At 37.0% G+C, this 12,192-nt stretch overlaps 2 protein-coding genes across 2 annotated transcripts; both read right to left on the bottom strand.

Annotated features, from left to right (window-relative positions):
• Positions 1–6: 6 nt before the first annotated feature.
• Positions 7–5,420, bottom strand: LOC111380758 (serine-rich adhesin for platelets-like). Its single transcript, XM_023004393.1, has 5 exons — positions 5,152–5,420; positions 4,291–5,054; positions 4,119–4,208; positions 393–1,217; positions 7–293 (listed from the first exon to the last, which is right to left on the bottom strand). The coding sequence occupies exons 1-5, from the start codon at positions 5,234–5,236 to the stop codon at positions 159–161; spliced, it is 1,899 nt and encodes a 632-aa protein (XP_022860161.1). The 5' UTR covers positions 5,237–5,420; the 3' UTR covers positions 7–158.
• Positions 5,421–6,491: 1,071 nt separating this feature from the next.
• On the bottom strand, positions 6,492–9,357 carry LOC111380762 (kinetochore protein NDC80 homolog). The gene is made up of 2 exons (XM_023004397.1): positions 8,131–9,357; positions 6,492–6,988 (listed from the first exon to the last, which is right to left on the bottom strand). The coding sequence occupies exons 1-2, from the start codon at positions 9,261–9,263 to the stop codon at positions 6,721–6,723; spliced, it is 1,401 nt and encodes a 466-aa protein (XP_022860165.1). The 5' UTR covers positions 9,264–9,357; the 3' UTR covers positions 6,492–6,720.
• Between the last annotated feature and the right edge of the window lie 2,835 nt (positions 9,358–12,192).

The raw sequence follows: 12,192 nt of genomic DNA, 5'->3' as shown, positions 1-12,192 counted from the left end.
TCAATATCGGGACTGGAACTATCAGCTACTTATTCCTATTCCACTTTCATAACACCAGCAAAAGCATCAACTCACCAGCATCTACTTTGAGCATCTATTTTGCTACGGCAGTTTTTAATCTCAATGTCAATCGAAGAAACATAAATGATTCCAGCATATCAAGATTCCAGAATAGTGTCAGATGAACTCAATCCAGAAGAAATGTTATCACCAGTCCCAAATTCCGAGCCAAGAGTCAATAAAAACTTCGGCTTTACTCGTAATATTTTCAGTGACGTCCTTGGATCGATGTACTGCAGTTCACATGACCAACGTAAGTCATTAATAAAAATGCAACAGTATTAACCAAAATAAAAACACGAAATGATATTAAATTCAACGTCGTCAAGTACCTTGTTAGTTATATATCTGTAGAAAGCACTAATTTCCTCTTCAGTAAGACCACCCTCATCAGCATTTTCCTCCCATCCCATAGATCGTAAAAAGGCTTCCTCCTCTGGAAATATAGGACCAATGCTTAAGCTTTCTTTTCCATTGCTAACATATTTCTGCCCATTACAGGCATCAGTATTGCAGGTCGATTCACCTCTGTCCACGGACATATGGCTCTCACTCAAGCTAATAGATGACAGGGCATCAACTGCACGAGGAGTATTAGAAGCCACCACCTCAGGTAGTTCACCAAGCTTATCCAAAACAGATATCAACTCTGTAGCACCGTGATCAGGAATGTTCATGGAGTTTGCCATAGATGGATCATGAACGGGAGATGGATTTGCCGTGGATGCATCAGGAACGAGAGATGAGTTTGCTAAAGATTTCTTCCTCATAAGGTTGAAAAATTCATTTCGACTTTGAGCTTGGGAAGTCGATTTCTTCTCCGACACAGTCAATATAGGCTTGCGATTGGCACCAGGAATAATGGGGTTGTTTGGTGGGCCCCTAGTCACTGCAGATCCAGAACCCGACGGAGCAACAAGAAGAGAGGAATTCAAGATTTTGCCACCACTTGTTGGGCTTAAGTTATCCTTGGCAGAAGGAGAGACGACATTTCTCTCTCGCACTGGCTTCAGAACATGGAGCTTTCCAACATTAGACGTTTTTGAAATGTCAGACTTCTCAGGAGCTCCGCGTGGAGAGTGACTAACAGGAAGTGAAGATGCCAGCGTATATTGTTGGCCAACCTTAGATTTCTGTTTATCTGAAGAATTCAAGACCTGAAGCAAAAGTTCAATTTTAACAACAGTATATTCATAATACATCTACAGATGAATGGTGCCAAATAACAGAAAGTTGTCCAACAGGGATAATCACATTCCTAAAAATCTGCAAATGCTTAAGGTATTTTAATTAAAGTGACAAATGCATATCTCATAAATAAACCAAATAGAGCACTGGGAAAGAACATATTGCAAACTCTCCCTCAATTAAACTCAAAGTAATATTATAACCTCATATCATAAGCACATAAAGCGGAAACTTTTTCATTCATGTTCTTGCAGGTGACTTGATTGTGTCATTGTTGTTGTGAGCTACTGGACATTATTCAACAAAATGCCTTAAGACCTGAGATTTTTCCATTTTCAGAAAACTGCCATTTCGAGGTATGGCACCCCCATCCCGTTTCTTCTTCTCACAAATAACCCCTACTCTCCTAGAAATGGTCACATTCAAGTATCCATTTACAAAAGATTTCAATACTCCAACACATATTTACCTCTTGTTTCAAATCTATGTAAATCAAGTTTAGGTAACAACTAAAAATAAGTTGTTTATACCTCATAAAACCTACCTTAAGGGTGGCATCAGATAATTTGTACTGTCAATAGGAACAAATTTCGATTTGATCATCCATCATAGCAAATCCATAAGTCCTAATGTTTTATCACTACTAGAACAAAGTGAACTGCTATTATCACTTTTCTACAATGCACAAACACATGCACAGAAAATACAAGCACGCTACAGTCCACAATACATATAGAAATATTACTAACAACAAACAAGGAAAATACCATTCAAAACAAATTTTATTCACAAAACCCAGAAATTTCCTCAACACATCCACATGTACATACAAAATCTCTCTCTACATACAAACACATCAAAACTCTTCTTCAACTATCCGCAATGTACATGAAAAGGGCAAAATGAGAGAAAAGGACACTAGTCTTTTATCTATAGAAAATTTGACACCAATTATGAACCTTCACCACTTGCAAGTTTTGACTGAAGGGACTATGGTTTTCACTTATACAGAAGATTCTGAAGATATACTTTTCTCTTATATTAATCTGAAAATAGAGGGCCATTCTATTTCACATTTGATACACACACCATTCTTTATTTCCCGGTATTTTTTCTGTGCTACTCACTGTTCAAATCATTAGATTTTCTGGAATTTTTGGAATTCTTTTGTTATTGCTGATAGGTTTGCACGTCTGAGGTTTGATTACCTCCCTGCTTTTCCTGTGGGATAGTTACTTCTTAAAGTACCGCAAGTTTTGGGATTTTTACTGCACGGATTAGGATAATTATTTTGTGTGCTGTTAATTAAATTTTTTCATTACTGAGATATGGCATCCGTCTTCTGGTCTTCTTGGACATGAAGGCCTCAAAAATTCCTTGTTAACATTGCCTTAGGGCACCACAGAGATTACAGAAGTTGGTATTGACTTGACAGTATAAATTGTCCAGAGAGAATGCAGACTCTTACATCGTTGGAGGAATTATTGAGGGGCCTTTTGGAATTTGATTGATACGATACTGGCTAGTGAGTTTCTAAGGACAACCAGACAACTGACTATTATATGGTTACCTTGTCCAAATAGGCTAAAAGGGATAATGAACCACTCGTCTGGTGAAGATAAGAAGGGATCAGTTGTGAGACAGTAAGTTGTATAAGTAAGATTCAGTCCTGGGGGCCTTTATCGCCAGTTGACCATGCATGTTTAAATTCTCATGCCGTCAATTCCCACATTCATTCATCCATTGATATTGGTAGAAATCATCATCAGTTGGAGTTTAAATGCAAACAGATGTTATAAAAGTAAGAGTAAAGATGTTGGATCAACATAAATGCTGCTAAAGGCAAACACAATTCAGAGAGAATATCAACACGTCATCAACAATAAACCAAATAAGTTTCAAATACCCAAAAAGAGCGGGAAAAGAAGCTAAATAATGTTTAATTCAGTAAATACTGAAACAATTTGATTTTTCCTTTCACAATCAGGTTGGAAGTTTGTATAGGAACAAATATTTCCAATTTAGAAGACTAGAATATTAATAGAGTTCTTTATTAACTAGAAAAAAGCAAGCCATTTCTAGATTAGACATAATAGAGAGGGTAATTTCATTGCTTGTGAAACAAAGCGAGCTTCTTGTCATCACTATGGTCTAAAGTTTTTAGGCCATGAGCCAGTTTAGCTATACTGGATATGCAAGACGCTAATAAGAGTTATCTCAATAATAATTTTCTTTGAGCATGTTTGGTACAGCTTAAAATCCAATTAAAATCAAAATTTTGACAGTTATTTCACTATTTCAACCGTCATTTTTGAATTTCTCTCTCACAAGTAGGACCCACTTTATCTCTAACAATTAAAAAATCAATTAACAAAATCCCTACCAAGCAAACACTTTGTTTTGAAGTTCCAAAACTACCAAAGCACTCCTCTACTTCTGTAACTCTTTCTATATATTTACAAATCTTCTTTATATTAGATACGCTTCCATTTTTCTCCTTTCATATTCAGTTAATAGGAATACTAAGAACCTGTTGTCTAACTGCCACACTGATGGCCTGGATTGAAAGAATACATAGTTCTCGCATGAAGAAGAAATGACTCCATGTTAATTAATATGGAATACAGTTGTGTGTTTTGTCATCTTTATGTGTTAAAGCTTCTAGCATATTTGCCATTTTAGCTCTATTAGATTTGCAATGTGCTTAGAAAGATTCATTTATTTCATATGTTCCTTTCATTGTGTTAACGTGTAGCCGAGTACTCCTTGCTCCATACTTCTGTAATTTTCTCTATATTAACAAACTTCTTCTATCAAAGCTGATTCACTAAGTATCACGCACTTTAAAGCAAAGGTTTTAACGCTCTTACCAAGGTTTTCGGCATGGATGGTGTCATGGGAATTAGCTGCTTAGATTGTTTGAATGCCAGTTCTTCCTGTCTTGAAGCTCCAGCTGATGACTGTAACAGAACATAAAACATCATATAAGCATAATAACTTTCTGATTCATTCCCCGAAAACACAGGGAGAATTGAAAATTACCTGAGTAGTAGTCTGAGCATGAGTAGAACTCTGAGACACAGTTTCAGCCATGTTGAGACCAGAACTTGTCCCAAAAGTGCCAGAAGAAGAATTTGAAGAAGTGGATTGCTGCAAAGATGACGTGCCAATTCCATTAATACCAACTATCAAGGGAACCTCTGCCAATGCTGAGGTCCACTTTTCGCAACCTTTCACAGTTGAGGTGCCAAAGGGTAAGCTCTGAATGGCATTACTCAAGACAGGAGATGGGACTCTTCCAACCTCAGGAGTGATTGGTCTTCCTTCTGCTCCCAAGGATGGAAAATCTCTCTCAAAAGCAGCTTTGTTTGCACTGCCAACAGGACTGCCCTCAGTGAGCAAGCCATTGTTGTGTCTGTTGGCACTGCTCAAGTCTGTTACAACTTTCTTTGACCATGTCTCCCCACGTTTCCCAGAAATCATAGACTGTGAACGCCTCACCCCATCCCTCTCATATTTACTCGGCAAATCGTTCCCAAAAACACCTGAAAAATCTCTGTGCCTATAGTCCCCCAAAACAGGCCTTCCTTTGTCACAAGAATCATTTATGTCCCTTTCCCAGTCCCTATCCGGGTGATTTCTACCAAAACTACCGGAAGACATCAAACGACCAGAACCATTACTACTAGAACTCCGGTGGAAATATGAAGAAGTGGTTCTATCAGAACCATATGATCGCCTTGAATCATGGCCGTTGCTATGCACAGATGACTTATTTCTTGCAAGATTTGATGTAGCTTGACTCTCTGACAAAACAAAGATGCATTTAGAAACTAGATTAAGCCAATTTAAGCAGAACATACTAAATAAACTATATTACTTCAAAATTATCATAAAAAAAACCTGAATGTGATGTAATGCTGCCACCAGTCAGACTTCCACCATTTTTCAACCATTCCGGAACCAATGTAGGCTCACTTCTTTCCATAACAAGTATCAAACATTATCATATAAAGGAATAAATGGAAAGAAAACTGACTTGTCTTCCTCAAATTAATGACCACTTAGACAGAGGCACGTGCAGATGATTGATAAATGCAGCACCTTCTACCCACCCCCAACAAAACAGAATGCGGTTTAGACAACGTCAATCCAAAATGTTTAATATTTTCAAAATTTNTTTTTTTTTGGGCAATTAGGCGTGCTTTTTTAACGCTTTTACAATGTTTTTAACCCTTTTAATGCTTTCTTTCTTTAATTATTAAATAATTTTTAGATTGATTTAGAAATTTAAAATAATATTAAAATAAAAAACATTTTTTTACAGTTTTTTATGCCTAGGCGCTCGTCTAGGTCAAAGCTTGGACTCTATGTTTCGCCACGCTTTACGGTTTTTAAAATACTGCAAATTAGACAATTTGAGCTATTTGTGATAAGTGAGCAGAAACCATGTCGATGCAATGATCTTTGGGAGGCCTCCATCATCATATCTAAGGATAAATACTAGGCAATCTAGATTTGCTGCTAGGTTATATGTAATAATACTAAAAACAACCGCATTAATTGTTATAAACAGAACTTTAAAGAGTCCTGCATATGTTTGGGAAACGTTACAAGTCATTTATAATTTTCGGTCAAACTTTAATTTTATTCAAACATTCACAACTATATCTACTAATTATCCACACATTTTCGTGCATGGACTCCTTTTTCATTTTAACGAGATTACAATGACACCCAAACATTCACTTAGTCTTACTTTAGAGCATTTCCTTTTTCTTAAAAGACACTAATCAAAGGATTTAACTAAATTATCAAGTTGGATAAAGTTATAACTTATAACAAATCCCAAGAAAAAAACAATACTCTGGAATAAAAATTAGCTATTAAGGAACAGGAGATAACATTTTGCTTTCTCCCACATCTTTTTTGGGATGACCACATGACAGGCATTTGTTTTAAAATGGAAAGATCTTTTAGTATGTTAAAACAAAAAGAAATAAGGCAGATGATCAAATATTCAATTCAAAGTTAGATGACTATCGAGGAAAAGTGAAGCGACTAGTAGTAATAGTAAATCTAGAGGTAGAGGTTGACCTAAATCACATAGAATGATGTAATTGAAATAAATTTAGGCCTATTGTATTTTGCAAAGTGGAAAAAGAGAATTCACCAATGAGGCTTGATCGGCTGAGTTTCATGGCCAAAACACAGGAGACAGGCAATTCCTTTTATATTTGAGCCAAAATGCACAATTATCTCCATGTCACTATGTGGTAGAGGATAGTGGGGCACATCACTCAATTATTTGAGATTCTTCCAATACACACTTATTTTCATATTGGACAACCTATTAATTGAGGATGCAATGTAATCTGGTAAGTTTAAAGCAGCATGCAGTGGGTGATCGTTACATGGCTCATGATTTTTAATGAATTGAGGCGTGGATGCAAAAGAGGCATTTGCAAATATCTAATGGATGTGAGCACTTACTTCGTCAATATAGGATTGAAAGGCAGAGATACGATTTCTTTTCTCCTCAATCTTAGCAGCGTTCTCTCCGGACTGTTGCCGAAGAGATATCAATTCTTCCAATTTCTCTACTGAACTTGCTTTTATTTCTTCAGCAAATGAGGTGAGTGCAGGCTTCAGTATTGATTTGTAATCTGATCCCAGTACATCACCAGGTGTGGACCCCTTGGCATTCAACTGATATTGAAATCCAATTCCAAGCTTTAACCTAGAAACCAAAATTGAGTAAATATTGGCAGCGTATGGGACGAGTGAATTATAAAATTTATGGTCGGTGAAGTAAATGTGCGTTGAAAATTGCATAGTTATTAGAGGGCAAAATAACCAAGACAGGGAAAACAACGTATGGCAATTCACCTTCTATGAAGATCTTAATTTAGTTTTATCTAGTTATTTTATAGCAATGGAATGTCGTGTGCAGTCTGTGCGGAAAGCTATGCCTGCCTCGATAATATTCCCTATCAATAAAATGATTAAAACAATGAAGAGTCGATTTCCTATCCCTTTCTCTTCAACTTCAAGAAAAGCAAATCGTAATAATTAAAACATTATTATGATATATTCAGTTCAAAAAATCACAAAACAACAAAGAAAGTCCTCTGCTTGAACCTAATGGAGAGCTTGCATCAAGTTTCAAGAGAAAGAAGACTACAAAGACGTATATAAAATCAGTGACTGAGCAGGTTAATTCACTGTGATAAAATAAAAAATAAAATTGATATGTTTTTTCGGGGGGAGAAGCAGGGCCGTGGAACTAGGGCATGAATTGCATTTGTAACCCCGTAACATATTCTGACACAATCCATAGAATCTACAGGGACCAAACAAAGACAATTAAACAATACTTCTTGATACTGAAGCATCTAGCCGATTTGCATCTCAGGGCTAAAAGTAACCAAAGACAGAGAGGGAAGACGCAATAGAAGTATTGTCTTTGACAGTTTACAACACATGTAACAAGATGGTCAAAAATTCCTTAGTAAAGATGCCTGTTGATAATGCTGTGAATACAGATCATTGAAAAGAAGATAAAAGAAAAAATATACAATCACGGTCCAGAATTTCACCACATGTTTAAGCTGATTGTTAATATTATTATGTCCAACATCACTGAAATTAAACTGATGGCACTTTCTCAAAAGTGGATTGCTATGACACTGCGGTTTACAACATAACTAGCTTAATTCCCAGCACCTAAATCATTTACAGGAGCTGTACGCTAAGGATAATTTCTTCTCATCTAAAACCACAACTCTAAACACACACACACACACACACACACACACACACACATATATTGCAAATTCACATTAAAAAACCAACAACGGTGCAACGAGAGCAGGGAAAAACCTCCGGATAGCTTGGTTGCACTCGATTGCTAACCACTCAAGCTCCTTGAACTTATGCCCGATCTCAGAATCAAGCTCCCAAATCTTCTCCTCCCAACCATTCCTAGAAGCCTCTGCGTCCTCTTTTTCCCTCTCCACAGCCTGCAATTCTCTCTTCATCCTCTCTGCATCCCTTGCATTAATACCCTGTTCCTCTATGGTTCTCTTCAACTCCTCGTTCTCATCGCAGATCCTTTTCCTCTCAGCCACCTTTACCTCCAATTCCTTCTCCTTCTCCTCAATTTTCTTTTGCACCTCCAGCATATGCCCATCCAACTGCTCAATAATCATATGGAACTTAGTCACGTCCTTCTCCAATAAAGCCTTCTCCTGCTCCAATGCCTCCTTCTGGCTCGGTCCCTTCTTCAAACTCTCCAATTTAACCTCCAATTCATTCACATTTCCTTCAACAGCCTTCACATTCTCCTCTATTTTATCTCTTTCCTCGCGCAATTCTCTCATAAACTCTTCGTCCAAAGCATCCACTGCCTGATCATCCCCCCTAATGTAACTCAAGTAACTATTTGCCGTGTACTTGAACATGCTATTATCCTCAAAACTCGACGGGGAGTTCAACAAATGATCGTTGTACTTAACTATCTGAACAGCCCAGAGAATGACGGCAAGCAAATTAGGCCAGGCATGAGGGGTACCCGGGGCTTTGAGTGCAGATTTGTTTAATTTCAAGGGACATTTCAGGGCCTTCAAGACTTTCAGGACAAGGTCTTCATCTAATTTCTGCGCTGAGAAGCCAAGGCGATGGAGGAGGAATTTGAGGGTTTCAGTGATGTCTTTGGCGGAGGGAAGAGGGGGTTTGAGAGAGAAAGGGAGGGAGAGAGAGGCAAGATAGGCATTGATGGTTCTGATAGAAGCAAGCTGATAAGATTTGTCGGAGGTGTTGGGGAAAGCGGCTGACGGGCGGCCGATGGAGGCGTTTGAGGGGCGGCTGCTGCAGAAACTGGCGTCGGAGTCGCGGCCAGGGACTGGGGTGGACAGGTATTGCCATGGGTCTGCAGTGTTGGTAGGTGTGGGTGGTGGGGGACGGCGGTCCGATGCCAAGGATTCCGTAGCGCGGCGGCGACCGGCGGCTCTCATGGTCGGAGATCGAATAGAGTTTTTCCGTTTCTCCCTCTTCTGTTTTTTATTTTTTTTCAGAATTTTTTTCCCGCCTACTGCTTAATAGAAGTGAGTCATAAGCGAGAAATTGGGGATGAGATTGGTAACTCGTATTTTATTGCGTGGTAAGAGTTAGCCTCGTCTGTAACCTTTAAATCTTTGTTTGATAGGTGTTTTTATGTAAAAATATATTTTAAAATAGTAAATTAATGTGAAATGTATGGTTGAAAAATAAGGAAAAATTTTTGATTTACGTGTAATATTATTTTAATAAAGAATGTGTGGTTGAAAAGAAGATAGAGAAAAATGCATTTTGAAGAAAATGGCTACTAAACGGGGCCTAAATTAAATTTTTCTCTCTTCTATTTTTAATAACACAATCAGTGAGTCATAAGCGAGAAATTGGGGATGAGATTGGTAACTCGTATTTTATTGCGTGGTAAGAGTTAGCCTCGTCTGTAACCTTTAAATCTTTGTTTGATAGGTGTTTTTATGTAAAAATATATTTTAGAATAGTAAATTAATGTGAAATGTATGGTTGAAAAATAAGGAAAATTTTTTGATTTACGTGTAATATTATTTTAATAAAGAATGTGTGGTTGAAAAGAAGGTAGAGAAAAATGCATTTTGAAGAAAATGGCTACTAAACGGGGCCTAAATTAAATTTTTCTCTCTTCTATTTTTAATAACACAATTTTCAGTAAAATGATATTACACGTAATTCAAATATTTTTCATTCTTTTACAACCACTCATTTTTTCAAAAAATACTATTCCTCCATTATAATTCAAATTAATAGGGCCAAATGGGGGCTTAGTTGTCCTAATAGTCCCTAAATTTATATTCACGTCTTTGATTACTTTCACATATTTAAAATGTCAAGATTTGACCATTGAATTTACCCAAATATTTGACGTTACTCACTTAGCCCTCGTTTGGCCACCAATCTTGCCAAATTTTAATGGTTGGAATGGTGTTTTTTGAAAAATATGTGGTTGAAAACGAATAAAAAGTTTTTTATTTATTTGTAATATTATTTTATGAAATATTGTATGGTTGAAAATAAGATAGAGAAAAAGAATGAGAATGGAGTCCAAACGGGAGCTTAATTAACTTCCGTTTGTAAACCATAACAGAAGTGGTGACGTGGCTAACGAAACGTCCATGTAGAGCCTCGTCATCATTGTTTATTCAAAAACTGAAAATTACATATGCCAACTAAGAAAATCATTTTTGAAAACATTTTATGTTTTGTGGTAAGAAACTCCCAAAAAATCTATTTCTTTCAAGAATTATTCTTCTTGTACAATCGAGATTAACAATGTACTCACAAGAAGAGGGACCCACGATTTTTTTATTCAGCATGGGCCCCCTCTAATGTGTCTAATTGTCAACTCTGGTTGTACACATAGCACAACCGTTCTTCCAAACACCTGTTTGTTCTAGAGTTCCAAAAACCCACAAACCAGCTATTTACGAACCCTAGTCCCAAAATCTCCAAATTCTTCTCCCCAAATCCTACCCATTCCATTAAATAAGAGGAAGAAGGAAGGAAGACCGACGATGCCACACAATGGATGGTCAGATGCACGTAAAATTTACTTACTTTTTGATATCATTATTACTTCCTTTTGATTCTTCGTAATCACTAGATCTCCACCTCATGTTGTTTGATTGCTTGGCTATTTCGATAGTTGGAATCTAGATTCGCTAATGGTTTTCGACTTATTCATTGATGTGTTGGTGTTCATCGATTTATTATTTTACTATGTATTTACCATATTTGTTTTAGTTTTATGTAAATGATTGGCAATACTTCTATTCATCCACTGTTTTACCATATATATATATATATATATATATATATATATATGTTCTTATTTTGGACTAATTGTGCTATGCATCATGGTGACAGTAAGAGGATGATCCAAATTTTATCGTTGTTAATAACGAATATCATAGGATGAGGATGACAACATGTACATGTAAAATGGGGATGAAGATATTGACTTGGAGTACCCATCCTCTTAGAAATTATTGTTTGGCTATTCATCGGACGACGAATCAAGCCTAGATTTATCGAATTTTGTGCGGAGAAGAATGTGCAGGATCCTCAATTCATGGTTGACCAAAGTTCAGTTCGATAGATGCTTTTAGATGAGTAGTTAGAACATACGGGGCACTCCATAGGTACAACGTGAAAATTATAGCAAATAATAAATCGAGGGTGCAAGCTTTATGCAAGGAAGGATGCAATTGGAATATCTGGGCGTCTAAGATGTGTAAGGATGATGCATTCTCAAATAAAATCAATAGCCCTAGTGCACACGTGCAGTCGTGGTAAGATAAATAGGTGTCTCACATATGATTTCTTAGCTAAGCGATATTTGGAGACTTTTAGAGAAAATCCTGAATGGAAGTCAACGTGCATCATTCGTTGTGTGAAGCAAGATCTAAAGTCTTACATTAGTCGGGATGTTGCATACAGGCATTAAGGCATGTAAAGTTACTTTTCTAAGGCAATCTAAAAAACAGTTTTGGATGCTTTGATCATATGCAGGATCTACTATATTCATTGCATTGAGGGAGTAGGTTTTCAAAGGAATATACATTTGCTTCGAAGCATGCAAGCAGAGGGTTTTTGAATGGTCGTAAGCCAATAATTGGATTAGATGGGTGTTACTTAAGGGAAATTATGGGAGACAGATGCTTACAACCGGTTGCATATGATGCAAGTGATTACATTTACCAGATTGCTTACGCAGTGATTGAACGGGAGAATACCATAAGTTGGTGATGGCTTGTGCTGCACCTAGCAAATGACCTTGGTATTGATGACAACAAATAGTGGACTTTCATGATAAATCGTCAGAAGGCCTTTAGAATGTGATTGATGATTTATTTTCGA

This window comes from Olea europaea, unplaced genomic scaffold (assembly GCF_002742605.1).
Source record: "Olea europaea var. sylvestris unplaced genomic scaffold, O_europaea_v1 scaffold2205, whole genome shotgun sequence".
Lineage (NCBI taxonomy): Eukaryota > Viridiplantae > Streptophyta > Magnoliopsida > Lamiales > Oleaceae > Olea > Olea europaea.
Note: the sequence above shows the minus strand (reverse complement) of the source record. Positions and strands in the feature narration are given on the sequence as shown.

Excerpts from the sequence above, each read along its gene's own strand:
- LOC111380758 (XM_023004393.1), bottom strand. The coding sequence starts at position 5,236 with ATGGAAAGAAGTGAGCCTACATTGGTTCCGGAATGGTTGAAAAATGGT. Across the intron at positions 5,055-5,151 it reads CAGCATTACATCACATTCAG|AGAGTCAAGCTACATCAAAT; the intron begins GTTTTTTTTATG and ends TTGTTTTGTCAG. Across the intron at positions 4,209-4,290 it reads ATGCTCAGACTACTACTCAG|TCATCAGCTGGAGCTTCAAG; the intron begins GTAATTTTCAAT and ends GTTCTGTTACAG.
- LOC111380762 (XM_023004397.1), bottom strand. The coding sequence starts at position 9,263 with ATGAGAGCCGCCGGTCGCCGCCGCGCTACGGAATCCTTGGCATCGGAC. Across the intron at positions 6,989-8,130 it reads TGCAACCAAGCTATCCGGAG|GTTAAAGCTTGGAATTGGAT; the intron begins GTTTTTCCCTGC and ends TTTGGTTTCTAG.